Source organism: Dreissena polymorpha, chromosome 8, assembly GCF_020536995.1.
Source record: "Dreissena polymorpha isolate Duluth1 chromosome 8, UMN_Dpol_1.0, whole genome shotgun sequence".
NCBI classification, from domain to species: Eukaryota; Metazoa; Mollusca; class Bivalvia; order Myida; family Dreissenidae; genus Dreissena; species Dreissena polymorpha.
This window is the reverse complement of record NC_068362.1, coordinates 39,513,856-39,536,528: the sequence shown is the minus strand read 5'-3', so window position 1 is coordinate 39,536,528 and position 22,673 is coordinate 39,513,856. Positions and strand designations below refer to the sequence as shown.

Below are 22,673 nucleotides of genomic sequence, written 5' to 3'. Positions count from 1 at the left end.
TCAACAGCGGAAAGTGTCAACCCTGATTAGCCTGTGCGGACTGGACAGGCTAATCTGGGACGACACTTTATGCACATGCATTAAACACCCGTTTCATATAACACCCTCAAATATGAAGAGTCAACGGATACATATAACAGATATTAAATGGACAGAACAACAATATACCAGAATCATTATATGTGTCGTGTTCTGAGAAAACGCGGCACAAAGTATGTGCGTAAAGTGTCATCCCAGATTAGCCTGTCCAGTCCGCATCAGGGATGACACTTTCCGCTTTTATGGTATTTTTCGTTAAAAGGAAGTCTCTTCTACACGAAAATCCAGTTAAGGCGGAAAGTGTCGTCCCTGATAAGCCTGTGTGGACTGCACAGGCTAATCAGGGACAACACTATACGTACATGCATTATGCCCAGTTTTCTCAGAACGCAACTCATATATAAAATGTTTAACAAACTTGGTACAATGACTTGAAATTTCTTTGGCCCATGACACTTTTTTCATGCTACATAGCAAAATCACAATGGACATACTGGAAAGCTTATTCACGTTCTGTGGCGTCTCATCTGGATCCAAACTGGTTGCAAAGGCCTTCAAAATTCGGTTCCAGCACTGAAAGGGTTAATGCATTTGCTTGCAGTTTTGCCTCAGTCTTCACACGCTAATAATTGACAACACTAAAAATAAATTTACTCTAGACAGAAAGTGTCGTCCTTGATTGGCTTGCGTAAAAAAATCAGGAAAACGGTTATCATAGAAACAAAAATAAGTCCAAGGCCCATAAACTCCCCAAATATCAATGGATCAAAACAAATATCCCACCACGGAGCGTTTATTGACAGGAGCTGAAACGAGTATTTGACCCTTACTGTAGTCAATTCAAATTTATGCAAAAACTTATCATCCGATTTTATTGGTTTATACGTTATCTTGTTGCTTATTAATTCCTCTTTCAAAAAATATAACTTTTAGTATATGTCCGTTGTTATTAAGGGATGTATAGCGAGTTAAACACGAGAAATACACATTTTATGTTTTACCCACGCGCGTTTAACCTTGTCGATACTTTGTTACGTAACCAGTAGCTATCGATTAGCGTACATCGAAGCGCCGAGGTTATACATTTTGATATACCCACTAACGTCTTTTTTCTAATTTTACTTTTATTTCTCGGCAGATTTTATATATCATAAGAAAGCCTACATTTCGTAGTTTTCAGATATATAAATATATATGAAGTTTTACTTCTAATTTGGGCAGCTAAAGAGGGTTAAATTTACACATTCTTGTCCAAGAGCTTCTGGGGAGTGTTATTTAATCATCGTGGAATTTAGATAAAAAGCTTACCACAACTTATTTTCAGCTATAAACATGTTTTTAGAATAGTTCGTTTGATTACAAAAAGTGAATACCGTAACATCGTAAGTTGGTTTGGTCTAAAAATTATTCACAAACATATAAGAGGAGACAAGATTTGCATGTGTCCTACATTTAAAAAACGTGTATATTAAACACAAGTAGGGAATACATTACTCATACAAAAGCCAATACTAAGTAACCAAAACCGGTACCCAAAGTTTCGGATATCGTCTTACCCAAATATTCCATACACATTATTTAAGTGTTAGATAAACCAAGCTAGAATCATATTATTAGGATCTAAGTGGTACATGCAAGAGATTGATCGTTGTTTTCCATATCGAGATATACTATTCAAACAATGCTTGCTTCCTTCAAAGTTACTGAAATCATACAAAATAACATAGTTTTCAATGGAAAAACAAAAACATGTATTTCTCCGGGCAGGTTGCTCCCCGTTAGTTATTTGTCTGAATCGTCATCATATCCATAGCCTACACATTAAAACTCACCAGAAAGAGCTTTAAAAGAGACAACAGAAAGACGTGTAAAAAAAAACTTATCTCAAAGGTGAGGGTATGAAAGGTCAGTATAGCATGTCTTATAGGAGTTGAACAGCACAGCACTTTGAGAAACATTTTTGAGCTATTGTCAATACACATACAGGGAAACTTTAGCTGCACCAGCAGAAGAGGAAACCCTTATTATACAATGCGATCCTGTATTTATGACAAGTACCCAATTTACAAGGAGCAAGACCCGAAACAAACACTAGACGAGATACACATCAACAAAACAAGTCACAAACATGGACAAAACGTTGGTCATCGACTTTGAATCATAAATGCAAAAAAAACACCCGGTGTTTTCATTGGTTTTAAAGACCTCTAAACTCGACAGAGAATAATTACTTTATCATTTAAGTGTACTTAAAGAATGACCTCGTACCATCACAATTCAAAATAAATAAAGGAATTTTACAGGTGTAGTTTATCAATGCAGTGACGGCTACCCAAAATGAAAAAATCTATGAGAGTTGACACAACAGTTGGTGTTATTTGCGTTCCTAAATAGACAAACCCTGCATGTGTTATTATATGACGGGTTTATGTTCGCCGAGTTCTCCTGTTCCTGTTTGAATCATTTTTCATAAACCCATCGATGAAGGAAAGCTATTGTGGTAATTCGCCATCTTGTGCCCGTTATCCGTTGATCCACGTCAAGATTTTCCTTCAAATACCTTCTCTGAAACAAGATGTGGGATTTTAAAATGTATGTCAAATAAGGTGGTCATTGATTGTCTTCTGGTCTTTCTCTCCGTTACCGAAGTATACAAATGCGTTCAGATTAACAAAAGAATGACTTAAAGACATATTGCAATAGATCTTCATGTTCAGAAACATGCCAACCCACGACATTGGGCCCGTCATCTTTGAGTCGGTAAATGGAAAAACAGCAAAAAACCATTTATATCTCTAGAAACTGCAATGTCTGAGCTTATTTAACCCCTGTGTTGTACATAGGTTATAGAGACTTAAAGTATTAAATCACTATAAAAGTCTTATCTAAAACCGAGGAATTAAATGATTTGTATTTTATATCGTACACGTTATCCACTCACAAATTTCAACGTGAGGTAAAATAGAAGGCATGCTTTGTTGGACCCTTATTACTTAAATCTAAGAATAATGAAACTTACATATATCAATTACTAAGTAATATTTCACGCTTAAAATACATTTGCATAACTAACACGAATACTAGGAACAATAATGATACCATTTGTTCATCATATACCGTTTGTACACCATATATCAGTTTCAAGAGCTCTGATCTGCATTTTGGAAATCTTGTCATCGAACATTGACTAAACGATCGAATCAGAAGGCAGAAACGCATAGGTTTAGACCAAACACACAGTATTAAGTCATAACGACTTTACTTTCATTATTCTTTCATTATTGTATAGAACGGACCAAAATAGGTTATGTTGGGAAACCAATAATTCACGTAATATACATTCTTTATTCACTTAATGTTTAAACTTGAATGGACAAAACTCCGTTTCTAAGACTTTCTTGTTCTTCGTTGTATTTAAATAAAAAATGTATAGGTTAATTCTAAAAACCCCGTTTTTTAAATACTTTTGAAATGAATGTTGAGAAATTAATCCGAGCCATGAAGAGAGAACACTGCCACCGACTTTGCATTCTGTGCAAATAATGAACAAATTAATGCACGAATTAAATGTACTGTCAATTTTCATAAAACTGACCGGTATATCAAGAATAATGTACGGTACCTTGTGCCAACATTGAGTAGCAACACTACAAATATTCAATGAAGGTTTCGGACTTGGAACTATCCGAATACAACGTGCACATGATTTGAAAGTAAGTTAGACTTGGTTATTTATTACAAGACTTAAATAAAGTGGTTCACAAGAAAAAAAAGATAGCCATATCTCTATCGACGAATATTTGAGAATAGATTTTGTTCATAATTAGTTACTTGTCTGTTTTTCACTTGCATAGTTTTAAACGGAAGTACCGATCTATTTTGTGTATGCGCAAGTTGTTCCCCTTTATGCGTTTGTATAAATATATTACCAAAGACGTGATGAATTATTGCATGAAAACGAGGCGACAGAAAATAGTGTTTTTGTTGCACTGCGTTATCACCAGAAATAACTTCAAATACGTAGAAAACACTTATTTTAACAGGAATCTTGGGCTTATGCAGAACTCGTACATCTAAAGACAAAGCGTTCGGAACTATTACATTGGACATTTATGAGTAACGGATACTAATCCACAGTGTCTTCATTGGGTTTGGAGTGTTTTTCCGATGTTGTGTATGGTGCCACAATATAAAATAAAAGTATTATTAATATTAACTTATATTGATATGATTTTAGAATGTAGAACGTGCAGACATGCTTTTGCATAAATATTATTTAAGTCCATAGCGATACAATTTAGTAAGATATGCATCTTGAAGCAATTGTCTTTAAAGCGACAATCCGTCGTTATATGAGGACAGTCTTGGTAAGTAATTTTAAAATGACTTGGCGAATTACGAATTTTGAATTCAGAGAAGCTGCATCAAACCACATGTTTGACACTTTAACATAAAGCAATAGAATGGCATCAATCGTGCACAATACGCACTATGCCAATTTTGAACATTTTCTGTTATTGTGTTTCTTTTAATTATCTGAGGGACGATGAAGTTTCAATCTTCACATGCCTTACATGACCGACGACCCATGTGTGCAGATCTTATAGCTGAGTGGGGATAGGGATAATTAAGTTCCCCTTTGGCTACACACGCCATTGATAATTGATGCGAACGACGTAAATGGGCTTAAACCTTATTGGGGTTTTCATTGCTGAAGAGAAAAATGTAACACCCTTAAAGATATGCACACTTGCTATAAAGACAGATCATATCCTTTTGTGCAGTGTTTCCTTGGTCCGTTGATTTAGTGATATCGAAGACACAGTGTTTAACGAGGTTTTGCGACATAACACTGCATGACAAGAACAGTTGAGATTTAAACACGAAGTTATGCGGTAAGTACTATTTGTTAAATGTCCCCTACCGGTTTCACCGGAGGGGACTAATACTGGTTTGTGCTCTGTTCGTCAGTTTGTCTGTCAGTCCGTCATACTTTTCTGGATCCTGCGAAAACTTAAAAAGTTCTTCATATTGTTTCATGAAACTTGAAATATGGACAGATATGGAGATATGGAGATTATGCACGTCATTTAATTGTGTTCCTACGTCAAGAATTCTGGTTGTTATGGCAACAAATAAAAAAAATCTAACAAAGGTGGAGCCGGTAGGGGACATATATTGCTTGGCAATAGTCTTATTGTTATTGGTTTTCATGTTTTAGGAAATCATGCGCATTTATAACACGTTGATGAACTATAACTATTTTCTTTACAATTGTTTACATGATTTCAAATTTCTTTTGTAAATAATTATACAGCCTTATTTCTAAAACACATAATAAACAAGGATGTCTATGAATAATTATTTAAAAGATCCATTAATAAAACAATGTTAAAAAATATTATCATTATTGTTAAAGTAACAAAGAAAAGCTTTAAAAGCAGTACATTTTTCGAATACAAGTTCTCATTATATTTTTTTATTTGTCAATAAATAACTACTTGCCAGAGTAAGCCATTTTGAACTACTGATCAACCAAACCCTGTCTCGTGTATATATGAGGGCCCAGTATATAATGCACACAGACATAGTGAGGACATTTTTGCAACTGATGACTTATATATTGACATCCATTGTGTATCTCATACATAAATGTTAAGCAAATACAAGGGTTGTGTACCCAATACTCGAAAATGCATTACACAATAACAAATCCAGTTTTTAAAGACAGTGTGCTACGTCGGTTGTCGATGATATTTGTGCGATTTGTGTCTTAAAAGTCATAGTTTCTTGTCTTAAATCACAATAAGCATCTTGAAAGCGATAGTGAATACAAGACTGATGTATCTAACTCCTCCCACTTACGTTTATTGGGTGAGCTACGGATTGGGTCATACATAATACGGCAGATATAACCACTACATGCGAGAAAGACACTTAACATAACTTCATCGGTAACCTTGATATCTTTTCCACATTGGATGGTATGTTAATCTCGAAAAGTTGTGACTCGCTCTGGTTGTTAGGACCATAATGATATTCTGCAAAATCTCCACCAGAATTACTCTCTCCATATTCGTTTTGTTTATTACCATGCTGTTGGGAGAGAGAGAGAGAGAGAGAGAGAGAGAGTGAGAGGGAGAGAGAGAGAGAGAGGCAGGGGCAGACAGAGAGAGATAGAGAGAGGAAGAGAGAGATACAATGAGAGATAGACAGACAGTGAGAGACGGACAGAGAGAGAGAGACAGACAGAGAGAGAGACAGACAGAGAGAGACAGACAGACAGAGACAGACAGACAGTGAGAGACAGACAGACAGACAGACATACAGACAGACAGAGAGAGCGAAAGAGAGAGAAAGAGAGATAGAGAGAGAGAGAGAGAGGGAGAGAGAGAGAGAGAGAGAGAGAGAGAGAGAGAGAGAGAGAGAGAGAGAGAAAAGAAAGAGACAGAGAGAGACAGAGAAAAACAGAGACAGACAGAGAAACAGACAGAGAGACAGAGAAAGAGACAGAGAGAGACAGAGGAGAGACAGAGATACATATATATAGATTGCTTTGGGCTATTTTCTTTGTATTAAAAACTGTACTTATCGACATTTTGATGTGTTGTTAATTATTCGTTTAAAATGATATTTTTCCGATGTAACGTTATATATATATATATGTATATGGGGTGAAACAAAAGCAGCGTTTAAAGTGCATTAATCATAAATTTGCTTGCGTTTCAGTTAGAAGGCAACACAGTTTCAAATGTATGGATATAAGAGAACACCAGCAATAGAAGAACATGGAATAAAGAAATGTACACATACACCTGTACAAATTAATTGCGATTATCCGGATTACATCTTTACTTGCTTCAAATATCATTTGTTTTTGTTTTTTAACAAATAATCGACGTGAGCCATTTTCAAGCCATCGCCTTTTATCAGTTGCTGTGTTTCGCAGCTTCTCGTTCCTTTGTAAATCATGTTACATCAACCATCGATCGATGAAGCATACAGGTTCAAGGGGTCATTGAATTATCGAAAATATGTATATACATCGTTTTCTACGTTTTGTGTGCCGTCCTATTGGAGTCTTGCTCAATTTATTAACTTATTTTCGCTTTCACCAAATACTGCACGTGTTTGGGTTCTATTCGCGTTGATCGGGCGTTCACGAGTGCTGACAATTTTGCAGTGGATTCGCGCTTGACACAGGTATGGCCCATCGAAAAAAGAAATTTATTAAATTATGGTAAACATGATTATTCATCGAGTCTTCTGGCAAAATAAGTAACCAACTCTAAAAAACTAATTAATTTTCCAATATCTGAATACAGACGACAGCCATGTTGTTGCGTATTTGCAACAATTAACGCTCTATTGATTTCAGAGAGCATTGAGAGGTACCGGACGAGATACTTAAACTCACTCCAAAAATATGAATGACGCGAGCAGCTATTAAATGTCAATAAGCATGTTTTCATTGATATACATGATATACAAAGTTATAAGGCGATAGGAAATCATTGCTAACGAAAGCAATTTTAAAGCATAGTATTAACCCAAGTTGTTTGAAAGGGAACACTTAAAACACTTGTATCGGAGATAAATTGTTTATTTCGAGCTCCGGCAAACAACCACCTTTCCAATCTTCGGTGCAGTTTTTCATCATGTGTTTTCTTTTCTAATTGGATATAAGTCTTATCCATGCAGAAATTAATTGAATGCAAATCACTGTCAGGATGATCAGGTACCAAAATATTAGAAAAACAATAAATATTGCTCCGTAAATTTGTCTGTTGTTCATAAAAACTAAAAAAAAAGTAAAATAATGTATGCACCTAGCCTACCACGTACGCTTTTGCACAAAATGTTCAAGGAAATACGGAGTGTATTGATAGGGATGGCCACACTGTGTTTGCAACACGGTTCTGTCTATTTGCCATTCTAGTTCAAATTGCATTTCAAATTGGAATTCAATCAATCAATCAACGCTTCACCAAAAGTCGAGCATGACATTTTTATGAGTGATGTTATTATTGAAAAAACACACACAATTATTTTTTATTGTGACCTGTTAAACCACAATTGTAGATTAATTAACAAATGCACAGTATTGATAGCATAATACGTATTATTATCCATATATATGAGTTATACCTATCTATCTATAAGCAATTTTAGGCAGCAATTTGGATTCAAATGAATCATAATAAAGGTTCAAACAATCACAGCAGTTACTTTTGGCTGACTTAATTATTAGTATTTCATTAAGATATTCGAATCAACAAGTGTTAAACTGTTGTACTTAAAAGAAATAAGGTGTAGAAAACTACATTAATCTTTATAATTATTTTTTTTAATTAATAACATAACATAATAGTTTATTTCGACTTAATCATATATACAGCTCATCCTATAAAAATTACTATGCACTAACATCATGCGTTTAAATGTAATATATTAATATATAAACAACATTATAATATGACATATTGAATTTATTTCCTTTTAAAAATTAATGGTATTGCTATTTGTTTATCTATATTTTCACGAGATAAAGTTCTTAAAAAGATTTTTTTTTAATTAAAATGCTTCTTGACACCTATGCTCTTCCACCATCCCATTTTATTGCGGTACATCAAATCAGCTACATATTTATTTATACTGATAAACATAAACGGCATCAAACATGTGCTGAAAGACTAAGTGCTAAACATATGTGAGCCGTGCTCTGTGAAAAGAGGTTTAATGCATGTGCGTAAAATGTCGTCCCAGATAAGCCTGTACAGTCCGCTCAGACTCATCAGGGACAAAACTTTCCGCTTTTATGATTTTTTTCAGTTTAAAGAAATTATCTACTTAGCAAAATTCCATTTCAATGCGGACTGCACAGGCTACTCCGGGACGACCCTTTACGCACATGTATTGAACCCACTTTTTACAGAGCACGGCTCATTTGATTTATGCGTGTGTACGTATAAACTTTCTGTAACAAGCCCAGTATTATAAAAACAGGGTTATATGTATACTTACATATGTATAGATATGCAAAGCCAAAATTAACACTGTTTTCTTGATTCTATAATCTGCATCAAAATTTAAAAATGCTCCTCAGATGCTTGCAGAGTAGCAAAATCATGTGTTTGTTATCGTGTTGACATTAATGACCGCATCTTAATAGAGTCAGATATATAATTTTAATTAATTTTATCATTTCAGATGTATTTCAAAAACTGTATTCATCGCAAGTTACATCACCAGTAGAGCATGTTTTACTTCTTAATTCACGTTTTATTTTAAATGAATATTAACATGTTTCACTTGGTCTAGATGACCAGGGCCGAGTAACCGGCGAGGCGTCGCGTCGTAAGGTAATGTGCTCGGGAATACAAGTTCTATTTTTAGTCTAGATCACCTGGGCAGATGAAACGCCGAGTTTGTTATGCCGAGTCACCGGCGATGCGGCGGGTTGTCGTCGATTGATTTGGTGCTCGGGAATCCAAGTTCCATTGTTTAGTCTAGATCACCTGGGCTTCTGACCATTTTTATATAAGGAATGTGGGAATCCGGATTACCCGGAGGAAACCCAACCTGTCCGGCATGGGGACCACCAAACCAAATTCACATGCTTTCCTTGATATATCCCCGATCCCTGAAGCAAGCAAGTATTGTTGGTGGTCCCCATACCGGCCAGGTGGTGTTTCATCCGGGTACTCCGGCTTCCAGCCGCAAATCAAGTTAATTCCCAAATTGAAAATCTTTCGGTTAGAATTGCAGCTATTATTCATAAATTTCCTGCCTAGTTTGAATCTAGTAAATAGAATAAGTAGGAGTACTGGGACGCACACCGGGTCCACACATGAGAAAAGCACCCTTATGGGTTTCTAGAGAAGCCTTAAACCGTTTCTTTTGTTCACAAGACAAAATGGCAAAACACCAAGTTAATTTAGCCTCGAACTAGAAGTTGTTTCAATTGCAAATATTTGACCATTGTGTTCGCAACTGCCTACGCATATTTAAGGCAACAGCACTTAAACATGTACATATGTAAGTTAAACGGTCGTTGGTTCTGTAAGCAGGTCGCTATTAGACCGGAAATGGAGACTCATGTTGTTGCTGTTGAAATTATCATCAGTTTACGTCGTGTTTGCCCATCAAAATGAATAAAAAAGTGTAAAAATTTAAGTCATCAACGATCCCTACCGATATCGTCTGTGGCAGGTTTTATTAAGGGAACATACTTCTGTAGCATTTATTGAAATATTTCTTAATTGCTGTTTTTCGATACGTGTTTCACTATTAAATTGATAAAGCATGTAATTTAATAGAGGATTCCCGCAGAATGGAAGCCCAAGAAGTTGAGCATCTTGGACAAGATCTCCTCACAGACCATCAAACAGATACTGGAGCTCTATTTGTTCATGTCAGTGTAGGATAGTTTGTTATTTCACGAGTGATCAATGACAATATTATTTCTCTTTCATCACGAGTGAAATAACAAACGATCTTACACTGACATGAACGAATGTTATGTTTCTTTTTCAAGCAAATAATAACAGCTGGTTCCCTTTTACTGAAAAGTTACCTTTCTCCCGTGGCGTGCCTCAATGCATTTCATTACACAAAATGACGTCGTTATACCAGCAAAAGTCTCCGGTTAAAATCTTTTACAATGTAATTAGCGTACAAAAAAGCATAAACAAAGAAAACGTGTTGGATTCGATTGAATATCGTTTTAAATTAACTCGTCATCATTAAAAATATATATTTAACTGGAAGTATATCTTTTTATGATAATCTAAAAATAGAAAAAGTAGTTCCGAAAATGTGTTATTTTCACCGTTGAAAATAACAATTTGTTTATTTTCACTACTGTTATTTCACTGCAGAAATATCATATTTGATCATTAAGTATAAGATAAATATATATTATTTTCATTTTATTCTAAATTGATTTAATTCTAATTTGTATTTGTTTCATGTTTTGATGATTTTCAAACGATAGGCTTAAAAAAAGTTCTTCCTAACACTTTTCAATCATCCAACTTTATGAAAGAACATCGAATCAGCGAATCAGCACGCATTGTACATTTTTGTAGTGTAATGATTAACATATTTAACATATTTATGAACACGAGTTAGTGAGGAACATATACTATCATGAGTGTTTGTGTATGCATGAGCTCTTTTACACAAGCCTTGTATATACAAAGTACTCAAAATGTCTTCGTCCGATAACTGTGTTTGTTGCTTATCGATGTTTAAAATAAGAACGGTGAAAACAAAATTAACTGTGACTTTGTTTACCTTTATTCGAACTCTAATCCTTCGGTAAAATATATAGTCAATATTTAACGATAATAATCACGTTACATAAAATATCCTATCGAATGCGAAATGGTATGGTTTCACTTTTTAAACTCGAATCGTTTCGCGTCGATCCGAAAGATTTAAACACATCACTCGTACATTTTACACATTAGACAATTCAAACGGAATGAACAATGGATCACGACACTAGTAAGTGCAAGTATTGTTGTAAGCGATAAGTTGGACGTATGCCGCGCCAACCAAAATTAATTATTTAACATTTTAACTTTGGTTGAAAAGAGAACCGATTAGCACACTTAACCCATTATTTATCTAAACAACATATACACTATAAATAATTAAATGAACATTGAGATAATAGCATTGTAAAAGGAAAGTTAATTCATATTTATTGTTTCACAAATGATCTACTACATGCTCTTTATAGTTGTAAGCAGTTTATTATAGTTGCATGAAGAAACGATGTGTTTCATACGTTTATATAACATCTCCAGTTCTCAACTGCAGCTTGGTTATGGCAAATTCATTTGTGCAAATGTGGGTAGCCTTGCAAGCAAAGCTGGGACTTAAGGCAAACGTGCTGTGATACTAAAACATGTTTCTACTTCGTGTCAGCGACAATTATTTTACTGGTTATCCGAGATGAGAACCCAAATAGTATGTGCTTATATTGTCTTTATCCCACTTGTTAAATGTCAGTTTCTATCGTTAGCGCATCATAAACGAATAATGAATAAATACATACCAAAAAGTTTTGCTTTTTCAATATTTAGGAAAATAAGAGTGAGATTTGTAATTAAATGGTTCAGAAAAAAAATGAGGAAAAACGTTTGAGGTAATTTGAAATTTCGGAAAATAATTGTTTGTTAGAAGTTTCTTTCACTTTGATTTTGGATTCAGAATACCATGGAAATCGGAAATGAGCGAATGGACAATAAAAAAATACATGCCGTTTTACAGTTCTAAAACTTTGAGTACTGTTCACACCAATGGAAATGCCTCTAATATTATTTTTACAAAACTACAATGTCGGTATAATGACATCTTAATGAAAGTTGCAGAATCTTTACAGATACTAAGTGGAACCTTTTTCTTAAGAGAATCTAGACCCGCCGGACATGTTATACAATATTGGTAAGACCCTTAGGCCTAATATATAAAACACTAATCACTATGAATGATCTAAAAATAAAACACTGTGCAGAAAACTAAAAAAAAAATATTCATTAGAGTCGTCGTCAACAAGTTGTACGTAATTACAAAGAGTTATCTCCTCACTTTCTGAAGATTGAAATACGACAACATGGTAGATATGAGCAGGAATATGTTGAAATGCATCCATGCTACAATCATGAGTCAAGCTGTAGATTGACAATAAATAGACGCAACAAAGACAACATCTTTCATCAACAGTCAACAATCTCCTCAGATATTAATTTTAAATGCGATTAAGAAATGTTTCAGCTCAATACAGGACAGAATATACAACACTACATCGCGAATAAAATAACGATAACAATTGCGATGAGCCATTCTTGTAAATCTAACACAGTATATTCCAATGTTCTCCAGTTGTCACGCATATTTGCACCATGAATAGCTGAATGTTACCAGGATAACATTCTTAGCCCATAAATAAGCCCTCCAATCATCCTAAACATGTGCCAGTAAGCGGCGTTATTCTGTGGTCGACGTTCAACTGAAAATTTATAGGCACGCCAAGCTACTGACAAATAGCCTTCCAGTTCCCAAACATGTCCTATCAGATTTAATGAGGTGTCGATATGATATTCTTTAAGAGCATCATGAGTTTTAAAAATATCCACGAGATTCTTGAACGCTCTGCGTTTGTCGCTGTTTAATCCAGCAGTTCGATATATTAAATACTGTAGGTAATACATATATGGTAATGAATCAACCATTGCAAAGTCCATCCAGTGAGGGCTTGGAAGACGGCAACCTTTACCCTCCACCGTTACCGTTCTGTAGAACTCAGCGACAAGCTGCCCAGGAACACAATTGATTTCGTGTCTGCTAAAAATCGTACACACAGCAACCTCGTTTTGCAAAATATGAAGGAATCCTTTTTGTCGTGCCAGCAGCTCATAAAGAAACTTATTTTTACTGTAATAATACACAGGGCTAACGAGTATTACTTTGTCAGAAATCAGAGTGTCTAGTTGCTTTAGAATAGCAGCAGCCTCTTCAAAACGCCGTGCTGAGAAATATATTGACGCCAGCCTGAGGCGACTCGATGTCAAATCGGACATCAGAGACTTATCACACAAAGTGAAAATCTCATGCGTTAAAGTTTGATTTTCTCCTATACACAGCGAGGCTTTCGTTACAGCCTGAATGGAATACTGGAATGGTAAGCTTATAGAGATTGCTGGACGAAATGGTTCCGGACAGTCTGTATACATGGTCTCTAAATTTCGAATGTATGTGGCACGGTTGTTTATTACATATGATGTATCTCTCCTCCAATCACTGCTGTCAAAGAAGTAAAATGAATCAAATAATTTAGTGACCAGAAAATTAAACATCTTGGTAGCAATAACGGGATCCATTTTTTCGAACCGACGCCCGTTTGTACTATATGGGGAATGAGATGATATACGATTACCAAGGTCGTCCATTTTAACATTATACAAACAGGACACATCGGTACAGATCATATCCGTGAACAATTCTATCAAAACCGGAAACTCGTTCAATCGAAGTTTACCGTCAAACAAATTCACATTTTCCGTCGTGTAGTGAGGGCAATATCGCACCTTTAACCACCTTCTTAATGTTGTCAAACAAACTTGTATACATTGGATAAGATTTTCATCTTTCCAGATGTGTGGAGGTGACATTTCTACGCTATACATCAACGTTGTCTTTAAATGATACGTGCTTAAACGATCGCCAACGAGCGGCTTGCACAACTCTGTTCTAATAATTTTCATGATTACATACACTTTCATTTGCGTCATTGTGAGGTTGAACATCAAAAGCCGCTCCATCATATTGGTAGATAACCTCCAATAAAGCTCATGTGAGTTATCGAACGTTCGTACTGTTAATGTTCCTATGTGTTGGCGAGGGTCCCAGTGTGTTGTGTTCTCAACATGCGAAGTCGAAACAATGAATACCCCACTATCCTTAAGCTGTTCCAACAATGCTGGGGTAGGCCAATGTCCGGGCTTTTGCCTTCTAAAAATATATTGACAAACTTCAGGCAGTTTGTCACAGTACAATGCATAAACATATTCTAAATCTGGGGCGCTGCTGACGCTTTGCGCAGGGCCGTGTTGGATAACGTCAACATCATAAAGTTCGCTCATCGGTTTTAAAAAAAGTTTCATGCAATTGTTTTTCAGGAATACCCGCCCTTGGGCATCGACAAACAAATAATCCTTCGGCGAAGTTAAAGAATCATTAGGCATAAGTTTATGCAGACAGCAACACTGAGGCGGAGTTGACATGTCCTTAACCACAAAATAGTTGATTTTCTCAAACTGCCTGTCCGCGATATTTTGAATCACCAACATGTTTGTAAGGCGCACAAGACAATCAATGTCAGAGTCCATACCTTGTGTCGTAGAACCTTCGCTTTGGCTTCCAAAATGATAAGTAAATCTTTTGTCATGTTGTGCAAAGTTAAGCATGTTGTACAAATCTTCCATAAAAAGCCACGTTGTCCTTCTCAATTGAATCGTTTCCTCGTTGACGCTAATGTCAATCAGAGCCTTGTTAAGAGCATTGGATGTCACAATACGCTTGTTCCCATTATTCTGAAGGAGAAATAACCGTTATGTTATAATGCATTTACTTATGATATTGAATCTAACTCCTCCATATGCGATCAGTAGTAGTGATAGAGCATTTTAAGTGATGCACTGAAAACCCATAACTTAATGGGAAAACATTGAGGCCGTTTCCTGCTTACAAGTTCTGTTTGTCTTTATATGAGATACTGGGAAAACATTCAGAGTGGTGATAAAACATGTGGCTTTGCAGCTCCGAGGGAAATACCTGTCAAACATTAATCAGATTATTATGATCGCGTTGTTTATAACATTAAAGAATGCATGGTAGTTAAATCATTAAACGTCTATTTTATTACAGAGTTACGAAACATAATAAATCGATTAACTGAGTGATGAGTACACAAATGATAGTTACTAAATGCGAACGCAGATCTGTTAATATATACAAATAAAGTTATGTTACACAAGAATGTAACGTTCATGATCTGAAAAACAGTGTTATGTCGTTAAAATGGATCAAATTATTAAAGTCCGAGAGAGATATTAAGTCAATACCAAATAATATATATTATAAATATCATTTGGGATTCAAACAGATTCAAAACTAAATTCACCTTTACCGGAAGTGTAAATTTGTAAAAGAACAGAGTTTATAGTTTATTGTGCGGATTTCTGTACACGACGTTACAGTGGCGCCAATTTGTTTGGTTATTTTAGTGTTTCGGGGTACTGGATTTGGGAGGAGTAACTCTCTTACTTCGAATATGGCTATTGTTGTTTCTTACAGATTTAGTATTTTAACATACGCTTTCTAAAGTTCTTCTCATATGGGCTTCTTTGACTGCTGCCATTCTCTTGCCTTTGTATATTCTAGCAGTTTTTCTAGCGGATTTCTGCGAGGAACTCGTCGGGTCGGCTTCAACTGCAATTACATTTTCGTTTTTTAGGATCCATTGTTTGCAAAACAAAGAAAAGAAACACTAGTTAAATGTTATAACTATGCAAACATCACTGAATGATTTTTTTTGGATTAATACCGTCAATTTAATAGTGGCTACGCGTTAACTTTAATACTATAAAATTTAACATAAAAGTAAACGATTCATTACAGCCTTAACACATATCATGGGCGGTAAAATATAAAAATTATTATTATTTTGATAAATAGCGTGTTTCTACATACCTGGTAGCTGTAAATGACGTGTTCAGTGTTCGACACTAATAGGAGTCCTGTGGTCCGAGACTCATGGAAATGAGACTCGGACGCCTTGTTTTTGTGTCAAGGAAGTCCGTCGGACTCCTTCAAAACCATCTTTGAATTATATTTTCGGTTTCCTTTGTTTCGCAAAATTAGAATGTCTGTAGAAAAACATCATATCCAGAAAATTCAATATAAACATTGTCTATAAAAACTTTCAGTTGCATTTGTTTAGTGTCACATTAAAATTGTAGTTATTTAATATTAAGCCTCTACATACTGCAGAAGGAAGTTTTTAAAACCAAGTAATAACCGCACACTTCAATCACTGCTTGAGAACTTTAAGAGTTCTCCTTAACAGGAAGATTATAGACAGCTGAACTATTGATAGTGAGAAGCGTTCAATCAAAACTAAGTGATGTCGGAAGTATATACTTAACAAGAAAAAAATCATAATTTGGACTAAGCATTTGAATAAGTATTTTTCTTTTATCCCATGAAAACCTCCGTCTGGTCTCCACGTTTGTTTTACAAAGATGCATTGTGTATACTTAGAATGTCATAAACCTAAAAATACGGTATAAAAAAATGTCAAAGTTTTTGGACTACCTGAAATATGGACTCCAAAATTTCAGAAAAAGAGAGCCAAAAAAACTCCTTACTCAGACGAGTTAGTATTGAACACTGTAAATCCTCTTTCGTTGGCTCGCAAGTTAATGTACTGTTCAAATAAATGCGTGTATGCACACAGCCTACCACATACGCGTGCATACAAAGTGACCAAAGAAATACAGAGTATATTTTTGGGGGTAGACACGCTGAGTTTGCACCGCGCAATCGCAGTCTTTGTAAACAAGACATCGGTTCTGTTTATTCGCCATTATAGTTAAACTTGCTTTCAAGTTTGAATAAAATCAATAAATAAACGCTGTACGAAAAGCTTCGCGTATAATTTTAATGAGTGTTGTTATTATTGAAAGAATCCCCCAACACACGTAAGCACATTTTCTATTTAATTGTGTCTTGTTAAACCTCTTCAAACTAGGATATCCACTAAATTAATTGTATATTACGTATTAATATCCATTGGTATGACTAATACCAATTTTACTATAAGCAATCTAGCAGCAAATCGGATTGAAATGAATCATGATAAAGGTTACAACATGCAGACTTCATTGTGAGTATTGCATTAAAATATTCGAAGCCCAGACTGTAAATCTTGTGTGTTTTTACTAGAGTTACGACACCTTAAGGGTTTCGCGGGATTGAATGAGTGGGCACTTAAAAATGTGGTTACGAAAATTTTTGGTAAAAAACGTGGGATCAAAAATTTAGGGGAACAAAACAAATGTGGGTACGAAAATTTTGGTTACGTTAAAAATGTTGGTACGAAAAGTTTGGGTACGAAAAAATTATGCTAGAAAAAAACATTTGGGTACGAAAAAAAATTTGGTAAGAAAAATATGGGTACTAAAAAATTTTTGGTACCCAAATTTTGGGAATGAACAATTTATTCCCAAAATAATTTGGGTACGAAAACAAATGTGGGTATGTAAATTGTGTGTAATTTAAAAATGTGGGTACGAAAAAAAAATTGTGTTCGAACATTTTGGTTCCAAAGAAAATTTGGGTACTAAAACAATTGGTTACTAACACAAATTGGGTACACACTATTATGGGTACGATTTTTTATTAGAAAAGAAGGGGTACCTGTAAGTATCATTTGAAAATCGGTGTTTGGTAAAGTATACTTCAGATTACCCGAGGTACGGGGAAGTAGTAACCGGGGGAACCTTGACCCATTAAGCGTTAGTATCCAAACAAGAGGACCATGGGCCCAAAGGCACTCACCTAAGACCCTAAGGAACTAACCTATTATCACAACAAGAGCTACGCATAACGGATGCCGGAGCTTGGCTGTGGTGCAGTTTTGAATAAATGAAAGCTTGTTAGATTTTTTTTAGAGGTCACAGTGACCTTGTCATTAGACCTAGTGACCCAAGAATGGGTGTGGCGTGTAGAACTCATCAAGTTGCATCTACATATGAAGTTTAAAAGTTGTAGCTGGAAGTACTTTGATTTTAAGCCAATGTTAAGGTTTTAGCATGGTGGACGCCGGGCGGCGGAAAGAAACGACACGACAAGCTGGCTATGACAATACCTCACGTTTTCTCCGAAATCAGCTGAGCTAAACAATGAATGTACATGTACTTTATAAAACACAAATGATTAATTTATGTGCCAAATGTTAGTTTTGAAGTTAAATATTCATACCAATGTTCATGAAGATTAGAAAAACAAAGTTACTCCTGTGGTATAAACATGCTTTTTGTTTATTTAATATATTGAACAATTTTTTTTAGCTCAGATCAGCCCGTTTCAAACTTGGCTGAGATTTATTTGATACAAATGTTCTGACTAAATTTGATGAAGATTTGCTAATAAATGTGTTAATATGTGCCTTAACAAGGTTTCATTATATCCGTTTAAGAAAAATGCCCCCGCCTGGCAGCCATGTTTTTCAAGGAACCAATTGTTTTTTTCGAAATTCAGCCAAGATATCGTTAGAACAAATGACGTGACCAAGTTTCTTGAAGGATGGACAGTAAATGTGATTTCTAGAGTGGTAAAAAGATTTTACTATAGCCGTACAAGGAAAACTGCCCTGCCCCTGACGGCCATGGTTTTAAGTGGACGGAACCATTTTTTTAACTCGACCCAGATATCCGATTAAAAATTATCAAAAAATCAATTAAATCCGATAAGAAATTAGTATGACACTGACAGACATTAACATTGTATTCTATTTATTCTACAATCCTCTGATTATACTCCTTTAATTGACGTTTCGGCATAATGCCTTTATCATAACATTGGAAATTATATGTTAACTACATTTTTACGTCTTTTGACTGCACAATTTACATAACAAAGAAAAATGTTTTTAAACGTCAAATGACGTTGTACATGATGACGTCATAAATGGCGTTATATAAAATGGCGCCAAAAAAATGTAAAAATTCGCCAAAAATGAAATGACGTTAAACACTTACATATTGTATCTTAATCCTATGTTAAATGTGTGCTTTATATATTTAATTAATTGTTATTTTACAATAAAATAATCATCATCATATGTAATTATAATCTACCTTAACTTATTATCATAAACTAAATAGGGTAAACTTATTTAATGACTCTTATTATTTCAATCCATATCTATGTATAATATTCTAATGATATTTGATTAAATAATCATATATACTTGCTATTCTATATATCATATACACATTATGGACAAGATAAATTGCATAAAGTACTATTATTTTTACATTCATTTATGTTAATGATTAATATAAAATGTTTTTCACATATATTTTTTACAAGATAGTTTCCCGTAGCAGGACATCAAGTTGATTTTTTGTATTTAGTCTATTTGGTGATTGCGTTTGAAACTTCTTTATAAATTCCAATTCTTTAATAAGTCTGTAATAATGGGAACTGTCTCTTATTTGTGTTAACACTGATACACCCATATCCTGCACTCTGTGGCCAGCACCATTGAAATGTTCTGAGATTGGTTTCTCTCTTCGTAGTCGCACATCAGCCTCGTGTTCTTTGGCACGTTCCTTTAATGATCTGCTTGTCTCTCCGACGTATACCATCTTTTGGCATTTAATACAAAATATACCGTACACCAAGTTATAAATGTTACAGTTCTGTTTTATTGCTTCGTTTGGAATGTCACTTTTTGGGTTGTTATGAAAACCTCTTTTCAACATTTTACAGACTATACAATTAGTCTTACACGATTGTGGTATTAGTTGAAAACGTTTGTTTATCTCTTTAATTGTTTTTCCATGAACTAAAATGTCACCGATATTTCTATCTCGTCTGTATGCAACTATTGGTACGTCTGGGAATATATTTTTCATTCTGTCTGATTTATATAGTTTGTCTGTATGTTTTCGAATTATTGAGTGGATATTTGGAAGGTTGTTAGAATAAGTTATAGCTAGTGGTACTCTCTTGTTGGCTGTTTTATTTGTTTCTTTCTTCTTAAGTAAGTCTTTCCTATTTAAATTATCAACTCGGGATAGCTCATGGTTTACAAATTTATTTGGATATCCTCTTTTTTGTAGATTCTGTTTTAGTTCTTTTTTACGATGTTTGTATTTGTTTTCGTCAGAACATATTCTTTTTAAACGTATTCCTAATCCATAGGGTATTGCTTTCTTCACATTTGTTGGATGGTTTGAGTCATATTGGACATATTGATGTTTATCGGTTGGCTTTGAGTATAAATCAGTTGTTATTTTATTATCTTTTAGTTGAATTTTTGTGTCTAAGAAATCTGTCTGTGTTGTGTTCCATCTTAATTCTACTTTGATGTTTTCAGGTATTTTGTTAGCATAGTCGAAAAATTTCATTAGTTCGTCAATTCCATGTGTCCATAGTCCAAACCCATCATCTATGAAACGTTTATAGAATATTGGTTGTTTATTGTATTCAGATAATTGTTCATCCCATTTTCTCATGTAACAACAGGCATAATTTCTCCCAAGTTTCGATCCAATAGCTACTCCCTCTTTTTGTCTGTATTCTTGTCCACAAAATTCGATCACATTATTTTCTAAAACAGTTTCAATCATTTCAATCACCGCTTCAGTGTTGATGGTCTTAGTACAGCGTTCATATAAAGCTTGTTTGCACGCCTCTAGGCCCTCTTTCTTTGGAATCGATGGGTATAACTTGACAACATCAAAACAGTATAAGATAATTCCTTCTGGTAATGGTGTAGTTATTTCCCTCTCTATAGCGTTTAAAAATGCTGTGGTGTCTCTTATATAGCTTGGTGTTTCTATAACATAGGTTTCTAGCTCCTTTTCTGCTACCTTTGCCATTCTTTCAGTACTTGTTCCAATGCCATTTACGATTGTTCTATACGGGTTGTCTTTTTTATGTATTTTTGGATTTCCTTTGAGTTTCCCTCTTGATGGATATTTTGGTATCAAGTATTGTTGTAATTTCTTTGAGATAATGCCGTTTTTAAAAAGTTTATTTGCTAGTTGCTTCACCTTTTTGTTTGCATTGTCAAGTCCATTCCCATTAGTTTTTTCATATGATGTGCTGTCATTAAGTTCATTTCGGAGTTTTTCTACATATTCATTTGCGTCTGTTATCACTATTCCAGAACCTTTGTCTGCAGGCCTTATTATTATACTGGAATCATTTAGTAACGTGTGCAATGCTTGTTTTTCTTGTCTTGTGATATTTGACTGTCCATTTTCTTTTATGCCATTTAGAATATCAATTTTAACTGCTTCTATATAAGCATCTAGCCACTTTTCTCTACCAGGTTCAGGAGTAAAACGGCTTTCTTTCTTTATCTCATATCTCATATTCCTCCTTTTCATTTTTCCTTTCTTGATTTCCATCACTATGGAAATACTCTGCGAGTACTGAAGCGGTGATTGAAATGATTGAAACTGTTTTAGAAAATAATGTGATCGAATTTTGTGGACAAGAATACAGACAAAAAGAGGGAGTAGCTATTGGATCGAAACTTGGGAGAAATTATGCCTGTTGTTACATGAGAAAATGGGATGAACAATTATCTGAATACAATAAACAACCAATATTCTATAAACGTTTCATAGATGATGGGTTTGGACTATGGACACATGGAATTGACGAACTCATGAAATTTTTCGACTATGCTAACAAAATACATGAAAACATCAAAGTAGAATTAAGATGGAACACAACACAGATAGATTTCTTAGACACAAAAATTCAACTAGAAGATAATAAAATAACAACTGATTTATACTCAAAGTCAACCGATAAACATCAATATGTCCAATATGACTCAAACCATCCAACAAATGTGAAGAAAGCAATACCCTATGGATTAGGAATACGTTTAAAAAGAATATGTTCTGACGAAAACAAATACAAACATCGTAAAAAAGAACTAAAACAGAATCTACAAAAAAGAGGATATCCAAATAAATTTGTAAACCATGAGCTATCCCGAGTTGATAATTTAAATAGGAAAGACTTACTTAAGAAGAAAGAAACAAATAAAACAGCCAACAAGAGAGTACCACTAGCTATAACTTATTCTAACAACCTTCCAAATATCCACTCAATAATTCGAAAACATACAGACAAACTATATAAATCAGACAGAATGAAAAATATATTCCCAGACGTACCAATAGTTGCATACAGACGAGATAGAAATATCGGTGACATTTTAGTTCATGGAAAAACAAATAAAGAGATAAACAAACGTTTTCAACTAATACCACAATCGTGTAAGACTAATTGTATAGTCTGTAAAATGT

The 22,673-nt window shown here is 34.6% G+C and overlaps 1 protein-coding gene across 1 annotated transcript; it reads right to left on the bottom strand.

The window, feature by feature from the left end:
* Positions 1-12,157: 12,157 nt before the first annotated feature.
* Positions 12,158-16,455, bottom strand: LOC127841065 (uncharacterized). Its single transcript, XM_052369603.1, has 3 exons — positions 16,303-16,455; positions 15,926-16,041; positions 12,158-15,143 (listed from the first exon to the last, which is right to left on the bottom strand). The coding sequence occupies exons 2-3, from the start codon at positions 15,968-15,970 to the stop codon at positions 12,969-12,971; spliced, it is 2,220 nt and encodes a 739-aa protein (XP_052225563.1). The 5' UTR covers positions 15,971-16,041; positions 16,303-16,455; the 3' UTR covers positions 12,158-12,968.
* Between the last annotated feature and the right edge of the window lie 6,218 nt (positions 16,456-22,673).